This window comes from Poecilia mexicana, unplaced genomic scaffold (genome assembly GCF_051168715.1).
Source record: "Poecilia mexicana isolate PSO_F unplaced genomic scaffold, ASM5116871v1 scaffold_21, whole genome shotgun sequence".
In the NCBI taxonomy this organism is placed as follows: domain Eukaryota; kingdom Metazoa; phylum Chordata; class Actinopteri; order Cyprinodontiformes; family Poeciliidae; genus Poecilia; species Poecilia mexicana.
The window spans coordinates 19,314,638-19,331,381 of NW_028263390.1; the positions used below are offsets into that span (position 1 = coordinate 19,314,638).

The 16,744-nt window shown below is 38.0% G+C and overlaps 1 protein-coding gene across 5 annotated transcripts in view; it reads right to left on the reverse strand.

The window, feature by feature from the left end:
• Positions 1-16,744, reverse strand: part of syne2a (spectrin repeat containing, nuclear envelope 2a) — a 112,479-nt gene that overhangs the window by 92,863 nt on the left and 2,872 nt on the right. For 2 of the 5 annotated variants that reach the window (XM_088001796.1, XM_088001798.1), the window contains exons 1-5: positions 4,263-4,871; positions 3,435-3,569; positions 2,135-2,287; positions 1,912-2,057; positions 185-509 (exon numbers count right to left, since the gene is read on the reverse strand). In XM_088001796.1, the coding sequence (XP_087857922.1) occupies positions 185-509; positions 1,912-2,057; positions 2,135-2,287; positions 3,435-3,569; positions 4,263-4,739 (1,236 nt within the window). In that variant the 5' untranslated portion in view covers positions 4,740-4,871. Of the gene's footprint in view, positions 1-184; positions 510-1,911; positions 2,058-2,134; positions 2,288-3,434; positions 3,570-4,262; positions 4,872-5,653; positions 5,813-5,907; positions 6,064-7,254; positions 7,357-8,030; positions 8,169-8,252; positions 8,406-8,501; positions 8,687-9,349; positions 9,447-9,566; positions 9,736-9,822; positions 9,936-10,009; positions 10,175-11,510; positions 11,649-11,716; positions 11,831-11,976; positions 12,067-12,412; positions 12,514-13,599; positions 13,800-14,056; positions 14,254-14,348; positions 14,442-15,608; positions 15,687-15,775; positions 15,872-16,744 lie in introns of those variants that run through there. The other 3 variants (XM_015003929.2, XM_088001797.1, XM_088001799.1) reach the window with 3 other exon arrangements.

Here is a 16,744-nt window from a genome sequence, read left to right on the forward strand (position 1 = left end):
GACTGTAGGCAAGGTGACTGTAGTTTATGGCGATAATCTACTTAAAGTCTTTCTACAGAAAAAACTTCAAATCATCTTTTAAAATGTAGGTTTTTATTTCATCAGGTATTCAACCTCTTAACCATGTGAATAAATGAAGCTCCGGAGATAAATTACATGAAGAAAACAATTTATTTCATCATACCTGTACATGACTGTGAGCCTGCTGACCGCTCCCTGTGATGTGCAGCAGGTGAGCTCGCAGCAGCTGCTCCTGAGCCCGAAGTGAAGGCTTCTGCTTCTTCTCCCGCCCGTCTCCCTGGCTCTGCCTCAGGTGGTCCTTGTTCCCTGGCGGGACGTCCCAGACTCGCAGCCGCAGGGCGTCGTCGGCTCTTTGAGCGCGCGCTGCCTTTCCTGAGGGCGAGGCGTCTTGTTGCGCCGCGTCCAGGCGGCGCTCCGGAGCGAGACTGCAGCCTGGCTGCGTGTCGGCCGGACTCGGCGGGGGGTTTACCACAGGCTGCTGTCCCCTGCTGAGATAAGAGACGCTGATGAGGGGGAGGCCGGGGGCAGCCGCAGCTACTCACCCCAACAGACGTTTCATTAAATTTAGAGACTGCAGGGATTAGAGATAAAAGTTGGAAATAAAATCTTTTGCATCAGTTAAATCATCAAACGTAACGATTTTTTTTACACAGGTAAACATTCAAGTAGTTAAGCAACACTTTCTAAAGAAAATCTGTTAGAATTTGGCAAAGAGAGAATAATAATTTCAATGTAATGATAAAAATAAAACACACTTAACAGAACAACTAACAAAAACAACAAGCTGATAATGAAAATAAACAAATTTGCACAAAAGCCTGAAATCAACTGAATTCAGGGATGAACAAGATGGCTGAACAACGTATCTCAGCATAATAATTTTATATCAGTTGAAATTGATAATTATTGATTAGGTTTTTGTATTAAATATCTGAAATACTGCCAAACTGGTGGTATTCCTGTTTTACACACAGATTTCACTCCATATCGTTTTTATTTTTAAGCAGTTATGAGGCAGAGAAGCTGAACCTTAAACTGTTGCTGCGCCAGTGACTCAACAGGTTGTTGCTAGGTAACCAAAGAATGAGTGAGTTGCTAGGTAACCAAAGAGTTGAGTGAGTTTGTTGATTCCACTGATCTAGCTTAGCTGGCTGTGAGACATTGAACAGATAAAGCCTTTCCTCTGCCTACATCACCCAGAATGCTGTGCAGCTCTGAATCTGAGTTTACTGAATAGTCTACAAATTGAATACTTTTTTATATTGATATTGTCTACGTATTTATTGCAATATATATTATAATTGATTTGTTTTCCAGCCCTAATCAGAAGAATGAATTCTCAAGTAAAACTAAAAAGTAGCTGTCCAAGAAATTACTCAATTAAAAGTAAAAAAGTGTTTGGTAAAAAAGGTTAATCAGTACTGAGAAGCTGATCAAAACTTTAAGCATTTAATATTCACATCATCAGATGTACCAAAAATATAGTTTTGTGGAAAATCTGGTACTTTAACAATCAACATGAAAATAATTCATACAACATAACTACAAAATAAAATCAGAATAAGAAAAAATGTTCTAAATCAGTTTTTTTCAATATAAAACTTTAACAAAGAATACAAGTGTGTGTGTGTGTGTGTGTGTGTGTGTGTGTGTGTGTGTGTGTGTGTGTGTGTGGTGAATTTTTGGTTAAAACTATAATCAATTAAGTTTCAATCAAGTTTATTTGTACAACACATTTCAGTAACAAGACAGCTCAAAGTGCTTTACGTCGTGAAAACAGAAAAGTTACGCTCAGTGGGTGGAGTATCCAGAAATTACTGTTTTGTTTTTGCACTAAATGTAGGGTAAACTACACATGCTGTTTCACTATATAGATGTGCGTTATTTTACCTCTTAATTTGAGTTTTCTGCACTTTTCCAGGCTCTGTCTGCTGGTCTGTTGCCGAGCCGGAGGATTTCTCCACTGTCAAAGTCTCACACAGTTCTCTGAGAGATTCAGAGCGTTCCTCGACAGATGCAGCCTCCTGGCTGAGCGCCTGGGAGACAAACTTCTCTTAATAAATATCTTTAAATATCATCAGGTGTTGTGGTAATATTAAACTCCTGTAAGTACCTCACTGTGCTGTTGCAAGTAACTGTGGTCAGTCTGGTCAGCAGCGTCATGCAGAGCATTAGTAAAAATGTCACAAGCAGTGAATGGCTGCTTTACTTCTCTGATTTTAGACGCCTGGATGGAAATAAAGTCAGCCATTTCTCTGCGCACATCCTGAACGTGACACAAAAAAGGAGACTGGTGTCTGCTAGGGGTGTCCTTATTACGTTAATTAGTTCAATTCACATCAGTTCAAGTATATGTTAACAGTAAGGGCATTAAATTAGAATCATAATAGTTTTACTTATTAAAATAAACATACAATGTACATCCAAACAGATGCCATATCTGTTTTTATAGCTTTTAGGCCAAACTTTTAACTTTCAGTTATATTTTGCATTGATTTTAGGGATGCAAGTTATCGATTAATGAGTTAATTTACAGTTGATTGATCTTATCGATTGACTAACGATTAATTCATAAAACGACCATTTTCTTAAAAACCTGAGTTTTCTCTTGTATCAAGAAGACCGCTGTTCTGGGCAAATTTTTACATAATATGGTGAAAAACCTTAAATTTCAACATTAATTTTTTGTCAACTGTATTAATGCGAACTTCTCACAGAGTTACATTTAGACATATTTCTAAAATAAAAACAGGAACTTCTTTGCTGAATAGAAAAATGAAATATGTGAAAAACATAAGCTCCTCGTTAAATTAAACTTAGAAGCGCTGTCATGGTTGTTCAAGATAGAAATGTTAAAACGTCGCTCCATTAACTCACCACAGCCCTCAAAAATCACCTTTACTTATTTGCATCATGTTTTATTTCATAATGTTACGACTTTCCTATGTTATCCCCTCTGCTTTTTCATTGTCAGATCGTCGCTTTCGTAGCAAATAATTCACTTTTGAACGAGAAGTTGACTGTGGCGCGGTTGAATTAGCCTTATTAAGGTGATAACTTAAATAACTTGTCGAGTGTTTATATTTTAAAAAATAACCGCATAAAGTTAATTTTACTTCCCACACCGGACTCTGTTTGGATCGTTCATCTTTGCCGTTCCAAGACAGCTCCGCCATCTTTGTTTCTATGTCAACGGCTGCGCCTGAGGATGACCAGCGGCGCCCTCTGTTGGATGGAGGCCGAACTACAATACTAAAATAAGTTTCTACAAAAATAAACTATTAACGTTAAAATAAAAACTAATTTTAATCTAGTAAATCATTAATGAACAAATAATTAATCGTAAGTCAATTATTGTTTGCATCCGTAGTTAGAATCAATCTTGTATAGACTCTGTCCAGTTCCTGCCGTACCTCCCACTGATTTCGGACTGACTCAGAGAGAAGCATCAAGTCCTGGAGCTGAGGCCCAGAACAGAAGGCCCCAAAAGCTTCAGCTGCACCCAGGAACTCATCGAGCATGGCGGGCTGCAGAGTGTTTAGAGCTTTCTGCACAGAAAAACACACAGCTGGACACGCGCACAAACAAAACTGACAGTCGGACAAACCAAAACACCAGACATTTAAAGAATACACTGCAAAAACACAAAATATTACCAAGTATTTTTGGTCTAGATCCAAGTAAAAATATCTAAGTGCACTTAAAATTAGACACAACAAACTTACAAGTAACTTTTCAGAGAGATGTAGGAGCTTTTTGTTAATAAATGAAAAAGTACTTATTTCACTGGTAAATTATTTCACTTATAAGAAGTACAATTTCAGGAATTATTGACTTAAAACAAGTTCCTACATCTTGCTGAGAAGTTACTTGTAAGTTTGTTTTGAGTAGACCAAAATAATTGGTAAGATTTTGTATTTTTGCAGTGTATGTCCTCATAGTGTTACTCTAATTTTAAATATAATCTCAGCACTGCATGTGGCAACACAAATAAGCTTTTTCCAGCATTTGCAGCAATAAGCAACAAGTTGAAGTAGGCAGAAGTAGTGAGTTGTCAAAAAGTACAAAATTCTTGCTGAATTTGGTGGAATTCTACAGAAAATCAATGTATTTCAATTTGGCTGAAATCTACATTAAATCTTAAATATTTAAAAAAGTAGAATAGCACAAATGACCAAAAGTCATAGGGCACAATAAAATCTAAAATGTATTAAATAAGCTGCATTTGATTGATCATGAACCTGTTTTTTCTTGGTTTGTGACTCGGTCATCTCTCTGCCACTGAACAGCTTCATGGCTTGCTGGATGCGTCCCTGCAGACGAAACCTGGCCTTCTCCAGTCGGCTCCTGGCCATCGACTGGGCTTTGCAGTGAACCTCACTGTGGATCATGAGTGGCGGCTGTGTGTGTGTTGGTCCCTGTTGGGTGTTTGGTTGTGACGCTGTTCTGGACTTGATCTCTGTCGATCCTGCTGCAGGACTCTCGGTTTGACTCTGCAGGACCGGAACCATCACAGGTTGAGGGACTGTTTTCATTTTTACGTGGGACGCAGAGCCCTTCCGGTCTTCTGTGCTTTGTTTTGAATCCTGGCGACGTCTTGCCCCCTGATCAGGAAGCTGAATCAGTTCTAGAGTTTGCAGTTTAACATCTATAACCTGTTTGCTTCTGGCCAGAACGTATGATCCAGTGTCTGGATGGAGGATTTCAACTGGTTGCATCCATTCGCAGAAATTTCCAACTTCCTGCTTGAAACCACAGGAACTAAACTTTTCAAGTATCTCCTACACAAATAAAAAAAATATGTTATTCCAAATTACTGACATGCAGTAACTAATTAAGTTTTATTCATTCAGTAGGAATGAATGGATTAATCGTCAACTAATCTAATTATCAAGTATACAGATTTTAAAAATAGCTCAACTGCTGACAGAACAGGTCATTTAAAGCAGTAATTAAAACAAACTGTACAAGAAACACTTGAAGATTTCCGCGTAGAACTGATTTTTTTATCCTAAATGTAACGTTTTAGCTTCAACTGGTTCAAATTCTGTAAAATAAATCTCCTATTAAACACCCTTTGTTATCCAATTACTAATCGTTTAATCCAAAAATTAATCAGCACATGATTCCAAGATTGTATTGATATTAAGTTATGCAGAAAAGCTGATGTATTTCTTCAATAAAATATTGCTTGAATTGAATTATTTGTTTATTTGCATCTTCTAATGAATTTCTGATGTTGCAAAAGAAAAATCTGAAGAATATGCCTTTTTTTAATCCGATTGTCAGAATAATCCATAAATTAATCCATAATTAAAATTATTTGTCGTGATTTCTTTAGGTAGATGAGGTGAAACATGGCTGAAGTAGTAAAAAACGTTTTAATGCTGTCAGAAATCTCTTACAAGTCCAAGACACAAAGGGAGACAAAGGATGTAGCAGGTAAGTGACACAAAATGACTGAAGGATCCAGCAGGGAAAAAAACCACACAGGTGAGATTAGAAAAGAGACAGGTGGGAACAATTAAAGGTGGACAACACGACACAAGAAGACAAAATAACCAAAATACATACACGATAAACCATAATGATTAGATAACAGTTAGTTGCAGCCCTATTGAGCTGAACTTGCCTGGCTTTGGGAGATTGCAGTTGCAGTCTTGTCCTGCATGTCAGCGGTACTGAAAGTCTGCAAAGGAGAAGTTTTCTGTCGTTCTGCAACAAAAGCTTCCAGATGCTGCGACTCTGCAGTCACCTGCTGCGCCAGCTGCAACCCTCGAGAGATCAACACCTAAAAGATGCATCAAAGTAGATGGTTTCAAAACAAATCCAGAGCACATATATCTGTCCAAAACGGTTTAAGAAGATGTCTTTGTGGTTGCTAACTTTGGCAGCAGACTGTCCTCCTCTGTGTTTCCTTTCCATCAGCTGATCATAACAGTCCAGGGCTTCGGTGCTCCAGTGATCGAGCTCAGCCACACGCCCCTCGAGTTGGGACGCCGCTCTCTGCAGATCCCCACAGCACCGTTCTGCCTCAGCAAGCTGCTGCGAAGACAAAAGAGATTAAAAGTCCAGCTCCTTATAAACAGAATGCTGCATCAGTGATCACACCAATAAAATCTGTCCACCTTTTGTCAACCTGCAACCGAAAATAAGAATTTTAGGAGCAAAAAAAAAAAATTCTAAAGCCTGGCGTGAATTTCTAACCGGCCCTCTTTTAAGCTAAAAAAAAAAAGACTTTGAACTTTTACTGACAATTCTTTTTTTTTTTTTCCCACAGAATCAGATTGTTTATGCTGTTTATGCAGCACCAGGCATTATTTTCATATACTAGCATCATAATTCACACATATAGTGTTTTATTTTAACAATACTATAGATGTGAAGTTTGTCAAAATTTGTTTATTCTTTGAATTTATTTTGTTTAAGTTGTTTCTCCTGACATTTATCAGTGTATTAAGTTCCGGTAAGTTCTGGGCAGTTGGCGGTTACCATAGCAACCAGTAACCAACAGCTCCTACCCCCTTTTTCCTGTTGCTGTTTGTAACTGTGCTACATTGTAGGATCAGCTCTGTGTTTTCTTTACAGATATATTTTAACTTAACTATATGACATATAACTAAAGCCATATAGTGTCTAATGAGGGATTGTACAATGTGTTGTATTTGTTTTAGCTGTTATTATTAATGTTGTCCATTTTAGCTAGGTTTAATTCTACAACTGCTAACTGCCGCTAACTGCCGCTAACTGCCGCTAACTGCCGCTAACTGCCGCTAACTGCCGCTAACTGCCGCTAACTGCCGCTAACTGCCGCTAACTGCCGCTAACTGCCGCTAACTGCCGCTAACTGCCGCTAACTGCCGCTAACTGCTCATTGGGAGCAGTTAGCGGCCAAAACCTCTGTAGGTTTTGGGCTATTTATTATATTTTATTTAATGTTTAGAGGCAGAAGCCGTTGGACTGATGTTAACCACCAACATTATTTCCTCTTTTGTTAGAATAAATCTGGTCCGTAATTAACTCAATCTACTAGACCTGAGACAAACTTAGAAGGGTTATACATATTCAGATTTTGTCATTGATTGACACAGAATTGGAGTTCTGACTTTAAAGTGGTTGCAAGGTGAGAACATGTGCAATAAATCATAGCAGGAGTACAAATACTTTTGCAAGATATTTCATCGTATTAGCTTTCGATGAAGCTATAAGGAAGGTCTGAGTTCTGCACATTACCTCTATGAGTGTTTGCTGAAGGTTTTCTCTTTGGCCCATTTGAAGGTCTGCAGAAGGGACGTTGGCTGATGCATCCACCTCTCCAATCTTTGTTCTAATGGACTGACAAGGAGAGAAAAGAGAGAAATAATACAGCAGACCTGAAATAAATATTTAAACACTGAATGCGTTTTTACATTCTTAGATAAATCATTCTTAGATAATAAGATTTTAGTCTGATCAGTTCTCCATATTTTGAGCTCTTTACAGAATGAGCTGTTTTAGAGTATTTTGTTTAAATCCAAATTGGCCACACCCACCAACTCATCGTTTACGCTTGCACATTAAAATGGCTGAAAATAGATGTGCAATTATAGAACTGTACATCTTTGAAAAGCATTAACAGAGCCTCCTGCACAACCAGCAAGGATGCACCAAGTGGTTTCTGGATGGTAAGTCAACAAAAAAACACTTGTCTTTTCTAGCAGCCATTGTACAGTGCATACAGTGGTAAAACCAACTGACCAAACTTGCGCGAGCTCCACTAAGGTTGCTAGGAAGTAGAGAGGGCTTCACTGGGTTGCTAGGTAACAGGCAGTGCCTAGCAACCTGGAAGGTTTTTGAAACTGTTCATTTCCCAGACACCAAAAAACACCTGGGTGATTTTTCTTAAGAGCTTGGTTTGTTTTTAAAAGCAGCTGAGACTGAAAATGGAGGTAAAAACAAACAAAATGTGAATTTAGCATTACACATCCTTTCTGAAAAATCAGCCTTTTATTTGTCTAACATTAGCTCACCTGTAGTTTTTGTCTGACGGCCTTTAGAGGGACTGAAGCTACATCCAGAGGCTGCCTCAGGAGCAAACTTGCCTCCTGTGTTAGTGAATCCAACATCAGAGCAGAAGAGGGACCAACTTTAGGTTCTGATTCTATTTCCTATAGAAAGAAAATACATTTATGTCATTCCTCATTTGTACTGTTTAATAATTTGTAGTACACCTTGTGCCAAAACTTGCTTACAAACACAGTCTTCTTCATGCGTTCGGCCCACTGCAGGTTGACTTTGCTGAGCTGCTTCACCAAACTGGAGCTGATTGAAGCTTCTGTCATTTCAATTAGGAAGTTTCCCGCCTCATTCAACCGAGCATGACATGAACTCCATTCGCTCATATCCTACAACGCCCAACGTTTAGAAAAAGTGAACCAAAAGCCAATTTGATGGATTTTTATTCCAATTACAGATTTCCAGGATGATCTAGCTGAGCTTACCTGTGTCTCTGCAGCTGAAGTTTGCATCAGCCATGTCTCAAGAGCAGTGAGGTTCTTGTTGCACACGTCCCATGCAGACACAATTCTGTCCATCATTTCTTTAGCAGCCGCTGTCATCTGTTTGACCAGCTCTGATTCGCTTTCTGCTTCCTTCACCTGACGAATGACACGCTGCGAATCTCCACCTGGGAAATAAAGTGTGTGGAAATAAAGCATTACGTCTTAAAGATGGATATAACACTCTGCAATGAATTCATGATAATGGGTTTAAGTACACATACAGCCATATTAAATAAAATAGAACATGCTGATGAGGCTTGTTTGTGAGATTAAAAGTACCATTTGCAAAAGGATGCGCAATTATATAATCGTACAGCTTTGAAAAGCAGAAGTGGAGCCTCCTGCACAACCAACATGAATGCAGCAAGTTGTTTCTGAATAGTAATCCTACAACAAAACACTTGTCTTTTCCAGCAGCCATTGTACAGCACATACAGCAGTAAAACCAGCTGACCAAACATGCTGGAGCTCCACCTGGGTTGCTTGGTAACGGCATGGGAAGTTTTTGAAACCGTTTGTTTTCCAAACACCAAAAAAAAAAAACTTATTACCAAAAAACAATTAGTTTTTTTTTAAGCGCTCGAGTTGCCTTAGAAGCAGGGGGAAGTATCAAAACATGCAAAATGAGAATCTTGAATAATAGGTCCCCTTTAAATGTCATGTTTTTGTCAACAGTAAATGTAAAATCATCATAATTAATAAAAATAAAAGCTTGGAAACACTGGTCTGTAACTAATTTACACACTTTTGTAACTGTTGGCACCTCTGAGTAAACGTCTAGTTCATACCCAGAGAAGCTTTGCTGGTGTAAACATCCATCCTGTCCTTCAGGCTTTGCAGAGCATCAGTCAGAATCAGGAGCAACCCTTGGTGCTCCACGGTTTCCTGGAAAAACATCAAACAGGACAATAAAACTGTCTTGTTTTCAGAAACAGAGATTTGCTGTAGTAATAATAATATATATTAGACGAAATGTTACTTGTTGCTTTTCAGAAGTGAACTCACATGCCAGTCAAGCAGAAGAACCTGAACGGACTGCTGGGATCCGTACGGAGGTCCCCAGGACCGGACCTTTGCCTTGACGTCTCCCAGGAGATCCAGGACCGTGTGATGAGATTCCTCGAATTCCAGCTTTATTATTTCGTACTTTGCGGTGACTCGGACGCCAGTCAAACTGGTTTTTAAAATTAGGAAAATGTAACAAATTAATGATGAATTCTGCTACGTCGTCCGGTGAAAGTCTAACAGTTATTTCACACACCGGGTCTTTATGTCGTCCAGCTTTTCTGAAGGCACCGCTGGACTCCCTGAATCATCAACACTGTGGAACGAGTCGGCGAGCGTCACATAATGATTCATCTCCTTGATCAACGTCTGAAAAACAGAATCAGCTAATTTAGTACATTTTCCAGAATGTATCAGTTTCTGCTGCTTTAAAATAAAGCTACCTTTAGCTGGTCTTGTTTTGCTCTTGCATGTTTGGCGGCCTCTGCATGACTTTCTGTCGTCTCTGCCTCGTCTTTCAGCGCCGCCTCTCCTCTCTGCAGCCACGACACGACCGAGTCCAGAGGAGGAGGAAGACTCTGCTCCAGGTCGGCTTCACACCGCCGCAGCTGAACAACGACAGGCTCAGTACCAACTTTTCTCAACACATACACTCTGTTATCAGCGTTAAGTATTAACACAGAAATAAATTAGGGCCACTAAACATTTTTTCACTTTAATCTCAAAATTCTGATTTGTTTTTTTCCCCAGAATTCTGACTTTTTTCTAACAATTGTGACTTTAAATTCAGGATTCTAATATTTTTTCCTCTGATTTTTTATTTTATTTTTTATAAATTAGAAATTTTTTTGAGTTTTTTCTCAGAATTCCTTTTTTTTCAGAATTCTGACTTTTTTCTAACAATTGTAACTACAGTCTCAGAATTCAGATTTTTTTCTCAAAAATTCAGATTTTTTAAAAATTCTGGCAGAATTTCTAACAATTTCTAACAATTGTGACCTTACAATCAGAATTCTGACTTTTTTTGTAATTTTAGAATTCAGATTTTTTTCTTCAGAATTCTGATTTTTAAAAATTGTGGCAGAATTCTGACTTTTTTTCTCAGAGTTCTGACTTTTTTTCCCCCAAAGTATCAGAATTGTTACATTGATTATGCATGATCTAGTCTTAAAACTCAGAACATTTTCGACAGGTTTTCAATGTGGATAAAGTACAGGTTTACAAATCGTATAAGAAGAAAGAAACATTTATGTGATTATTTTCCTCTAGTAACAACAACGACATAAACCGAAGAATGTTTGGTTATTTATTTAGATTTTGACACAGAATTTTAATTTTGACTTTACTCTCAGAATTCTGAGGAAAACGTCAGAATGGGAAAAGGATGTTACACAACACTAACTGAATGACTATAAAACTCTGATAAAATATGCTTCAGTTACATTTATTTTCAGTGGGTTGTTAGGATGCTTATTTCTACAGACGTACTGGTGGTAATATTTGCACCAGTGATATTTATGTTAAAAATATTTATTTCTTAGCATGTTTTTCCCAACGACAAACTGAAACACTCAAATCAATTTTTCTACATTTTTCAGTTTGGAATCATATTCCCAGCCACTTCCAGTAGCGATTTTAAAGGCTTAATGGAGGAGCATTGTTGAGATGACTTCCTGAAGTGTCAGAAAGAGCAGGAGCTTCTTAAAGAGACAGACGCTCAATTTCAAGGCTTTAAATTTCTTTTGAGACATGTTTAACATGTAGCATTTTCATAACAGCTGATGCTAACATAGTTTCTTAATTGTGATAAAAAATGGCACTATGTATGAAAAATGCATAATACTCTCCCTTTCTAAGAAAAATCTAAGACTCTAAAGCAAAAGCCTTAATTTAATTAGCAAGGTGAAGCTGTAGTGGCGCTACAGGAGCTTTTTATCATCCTACCTCGTCCTCCAGCTGATCCCACGCCGTCCTCAGAGCTTCCTGTTCTTGGTTTAGTTCTGAGCGACGTCTTGCTGCTGCAAGGAGCTTCATAACGGATCGTCTCTGATCAGCAAAGGAAGCAGTGAGGCTCTCGTACACCTGAAAGAAAACCAGTTACTATATATAGAATATAAAATTAAAACATTTTAAAAGCTTTGGTGCCTTACCTGATATTTTTCTGCATAATTTGATCCCTCTGCAGCTGTCCATGTTTCTGAAAGCTCCTGACAGGCCTGCTGCAGCCAGCGAGTCGCGTCCTGCACTCGCTCGCTGGGTGACGCCTGCAATTTTATACCGAGAATGACAGCGTTTCTGCTGCAAATACAGCTGAATAACAAAGATTTTCTGACAAAATAAACCCAACATCGCCTGTGTTTTGTTTGAGAATACATCCAAATAACAGACAAATGCAGAGGAAAAGATGTACCGGGTGTGAAGGTGTGAAAGCAGCTGCTGGAGTGACATGAGCATGCAAACACTCAGGGGAGAAACCTGAAGGCTGCTCCAAAGGAAACAGCTGCACCACCACCAGTTCAGAGAAAGACAGAGGGAAGAGAAGATGAGCTGAAAGGTGGGAGGTTCAAAGCGGAGAGAAAGAACTGAACACTTCCTTAAAATTTACCAACTAATCATGCAGGACAGCCATTATTTAACTAACTTAATCTGTTCTGATTGGCTACAAAAAGAAAATCATCAAAATTCTCTCCTAGCACCAATCAGATTACTGGACATTTCTTAATAATTCAGGATATTTAATGAGTAAAATGACAAAACAGGGCAAAAACACAAACTCCAAATCTAAAGTAATTTTCTTTTAATTCAATAAGGCGGACAAGCTGACTGAGAGAGGCTCTAATGTTAACCTGCAGGTGATCATCAGGCGCTGGCAGATCGTTGGAGTACTGCAGAAACTGGGCCACATACGTCATAATGGACTTCTCATCCGGATCTCTAACGTCAACATCTGGAAAGATCCATCGCCATGAATGTAACTTGGCTGCTTTAATGCATTGTTTTTGAAATGCAAAGAAATTAGGAACCGGATATGCAAATAAAAACATATAAAATTAAAAACATTTAAATCACAGAAATAAACCATGTAATAACTGCCTATTAACCAACTTCCTGCAATTTAGTGGCTAATTAGGCCACAATAAATTACTTTTTATTATTACAAAATACTTATTTATGACACCATGTCACAGCCATTGAGGAGAGAAAAAAAAGTTGTAAATATCCACAAAAAACTGAGATTCATCTCAGAAATTTTTGAAAAACTTTGAAAAGTCAAAAATTTGGTAGAAAACAAAAAAATTCTGACATTTTTAGCTTGATATCAGAATTTAAAACAACAATAAAAAAAAAAACCTTATCTGAAATATCTGAGTTTTGCCAAGTCAAAAATACACAAGAAAAAAATTTGAAATTTTGAGATTAAGCTAAAATTTTTTTTTAGAAAACTTGGAAATAAAGTGAATTTTTTTCTAGGAAAAAATCAGAAATTTTGAGATTAATTTCAGAAAATAATAAAAAACAGCTTTGCTATTTTGGAGATTTTTTTTCTAGAATATTTCTAGGAAGTTTTCTCCATTTTTTCCCCATTTATGGCCCTAATACCAAATACTATAGTATTTATATACTGTAGTCATATGAATTAACCAGTTTTATTCAGAAAACACTCTATTTAAGTTTTGGCTTTTTTTTTTTTTTTCTTGTGAGAACTTTAATCAACTTTGGTGTTTTTAAAATGCTATATTGATGAAATTGACATAGAATTAATCAGGTATTTTAGTTCTAGTAGTTCCACTGGTACATTTTAAATCTTGTAATGTGGGAAAAAGTACTTTTTATCAATATTAGGAAATTATTAACTTAAAACAAACTTCTATATATGTTGCTGAAAAGTTACTTTTAAGTTAGTTTTGCCTTATTTCAAGTGAACTAATATATTTTCATTAGAAGCTACATAAAAATACTTGGTAAGTTTTGTGTTTTTGCAGTGTAGTTAGTTTTTTAATGTGTTATTATAGCATGGCTGATGCAGCCGTACCTTGGGGCTCCAGGAGGCGAGGAATGTGGAGTTCCCTCTCAGCCAGGTGAAAAGCTTCCTCCAGGTTCTCCTGGTTGCTTCGGGTCTGGACCCGGCACAGATCCACCAGTTCTGGTCGGAGTGAGCACAGGATGGCCAGGAAGGCCTCCCCACTTCTCCAGCTGGACTTAAAGTCTTTCACGTTGACAGTGCAGTGAACCCTGTGCAGAATCACAGCCGTAAATCAGTTTTTCACAATTTTGTGATTGTGGAAATTCACCCAAAATCAACAGGCACCCGCAATTTTGAGTTTATTGCATATTTGTTTTGCCAAAGTAGCCAAATCCATTTGGTTTAAGTGACTTTTAACTCCGTCCTGAAGGAGCCAGCATTTCTTACTTCTTCTACAGGGCCGGCACAAGCCTTTTTGGGGCCCGAAGCAACATAAAATAAAAGTGTGTGTCTGTGTTAGACCTACTTTTTGCATTGGTCTCTGACCCACATGAGCAGGGCCTTTTTGGCAGAAACACGGAAGCGCCTGTGCAGAGGTGATACCCGCCCAGCAGGGACCAGACTGGCCGGGACCGGGCTGCCGGACCAGGAGTCCAGGCTCGACACAGAGTCCAGGGAGGAATGACGGGAGCTAAAGGACAACGCACTGGCCAACTCCTCAATCTGAAACATGTCAAGTTGGAAAAAAGCCTTGAAACCAATGAATAAATGGCATAAAATAATAAAATATATTTAAAAGAGTCTGGCATTTTGCTCACGTGGCAGCGGAGGATGATGGTCCAAACAAGGCCAAGGATGATGGATGGACGTCCGTCTGTGATGTCTGGGATGTTTATGTTCACCAGCTTGATCTAAACGCAAAACGATTCTACTTAGCATGACGGTTATCCTTAACTTTTATTTGTTTTACCTTAAATTGAAGTTTATGTGGCTGAAATCTGTTTGGCTCACTTTGGTCATATCGTGCATAGATTAGCATTTTCATGTCAGCAGATACCAGAAATGCTCTTTTTGTTGTCATTAGCATTTTTTTATTTTAAATACATGAGATGTTAGCAAAGTGGCTAACTTCAACCTCTAGTGCCATTGGCAGGTCAATGTTTATCATATTTAATAATAATAATTTTAAAAAGCAGCTCCAGTTTACTGCACAAAAAAAACTCTTAATAAAAGAGGAAAGTGAGTAATTAAACAGTTGATTACAATTTATAGTGTATGATAGTTTAATAATTTTGACTTTTAATTGATTAGTTGAATATAGTTAGCATAAAGATGCTAAAAAGGGAGTTATATACAGCAGAGTTTCCCCCAGCGTATTATAAGCCTGGCGGGCCACCAGGCTTTTCTTGTGCCCTCACCAGGCTAAGCATTGCTATTTATTTTAGTCTTCTTAAAATGTTTGCATTTTTAAAAATTTTATAGTTGGTGTTCAGGTATTAATCTTCCAATCTTTCAATAACACATCATTATCAAGTGATACTTTCAAATTTCCTGTCACCTTTAAACATTTTTAACTCAAAAACATGACCTAGCAACCAACCACTGGCCTTAGCAAGTTTTCTGGGGGAAACCTTGTACAGTTATGCTATGCTAAGGTAAGATTAGCACTAACCCTAAGCCATAATAATGAACAAATCTATTTCACATGCTAAAAAAGATCCACGTCTCATTCTTTTACAATTTAAAATTAACATATTACATGTTGACATAAACAAATGTTTTGAATTAAAAGGAGCAGCGTGAAGAAAATAAATCTTATGTAGTCTACCCCTGCTTTTGTTTGGGTAAATAATTATTCACATTTTGGCCCACTGTTTATTGAATTTTAAAACTGCAGTGCATTTAAAAGAAATTACAATTTTACTGTACCACCTTTCTACAGTTCACCTCCTGCTTGGCCACCTGAAAGAAAAAAGTCTAGACACGCCCCTGCACATCTGTTCTGCTACCGCCCTCAATCACTTCTCTGAATTGTTGTGTTCCAATGTTTTTGTGAAACTAAATTTGAATAAACTTACAGATTTTTTCTTGAGAAAGTCCAGAGCCGTCTCAACATTGGCCCTCTGCTGGAAAACTCCTCGACCTCTTTGTCTTTTCTGGAAAAACAAATGAGCAGCTTTAGCTTCTTTTAGCATTAGCTCTGAACTCATGTTGTATTTTGGAGGCGTTTGGAGTCATTCCTCACCATCGACTGACCGCTCATCACTTCCAGCAGGTCCAGAAGCCGTGATCCATCTCTGAGGTCCGAAAATAAGTCCGACACGTAGGAGGGTGAACGTCTCTGAAAGGGTTAAATAAAAACATACTGGTCCAGTAAGGGCAGTGAATTTTTAGCTTACACTGTAAAACATTTAAGGTGGTTTAAGTTGAAAATGAAAATTCACCTGCTGCCTTGAAAATGCAATTTATGTCAACAAGAAAATAGTTTATCATTTTGGCTCACTTGGCGAAAAGTTTGGACACCCTTGGTTTAACTAAAAAACTAAAATATCTGAAATTACATTGTCACTCACATTGTTCTTAAAATACAGCTAAAATTTAAATTATTTTAAATGTATGTTTTGACACGTTATTTTAGCTTTTTAAAGATTCTGAAAAATGAATATAGAAGAACCAACTTAATTGAATTGCTTCAATTGGAAAGTTTATCCAACTTAACTTATTAAGCTGAACAAAATGAATTTATTGAGTTGGTGCAACTTAATAAATTTGGTTGGTTAAACTTAATTGAATTACTTGTTACCTATTGAAGCAATTCAGTTAAGTTGGTTCAACTAATTTCCTTTTAGAGTGTTGGAGAACAGAAACTGATTTGAGAGAAAGTGAAAGCATAACTTTCAACGTGAAGGGCACCAAAACCCTAAAACATAAATATTTCCTGGTTCTTTTGTCTGACCTCAGCTGACAGAAACAGCTTCCAGGTTCTGGACCTCTGTGGGTCAGGAGCTCAGTCAGTGTTACATGTAGTTATGAAGGGTCTGGGCTCACATTACGTCCCGTTCTGCTCCACTGGAGCTCTATTAATACTCCCGTTCCATGTCAGCAGCTCGGCGTCTCCGTCCAAAGGGAGTCGGCACGAGGTGCTTCACTGATCTCTGACCGGTGAGTCAGCGAGCCGAGCTCCAAACGCTGCTTTGTTCAGCTTAGCAACGGA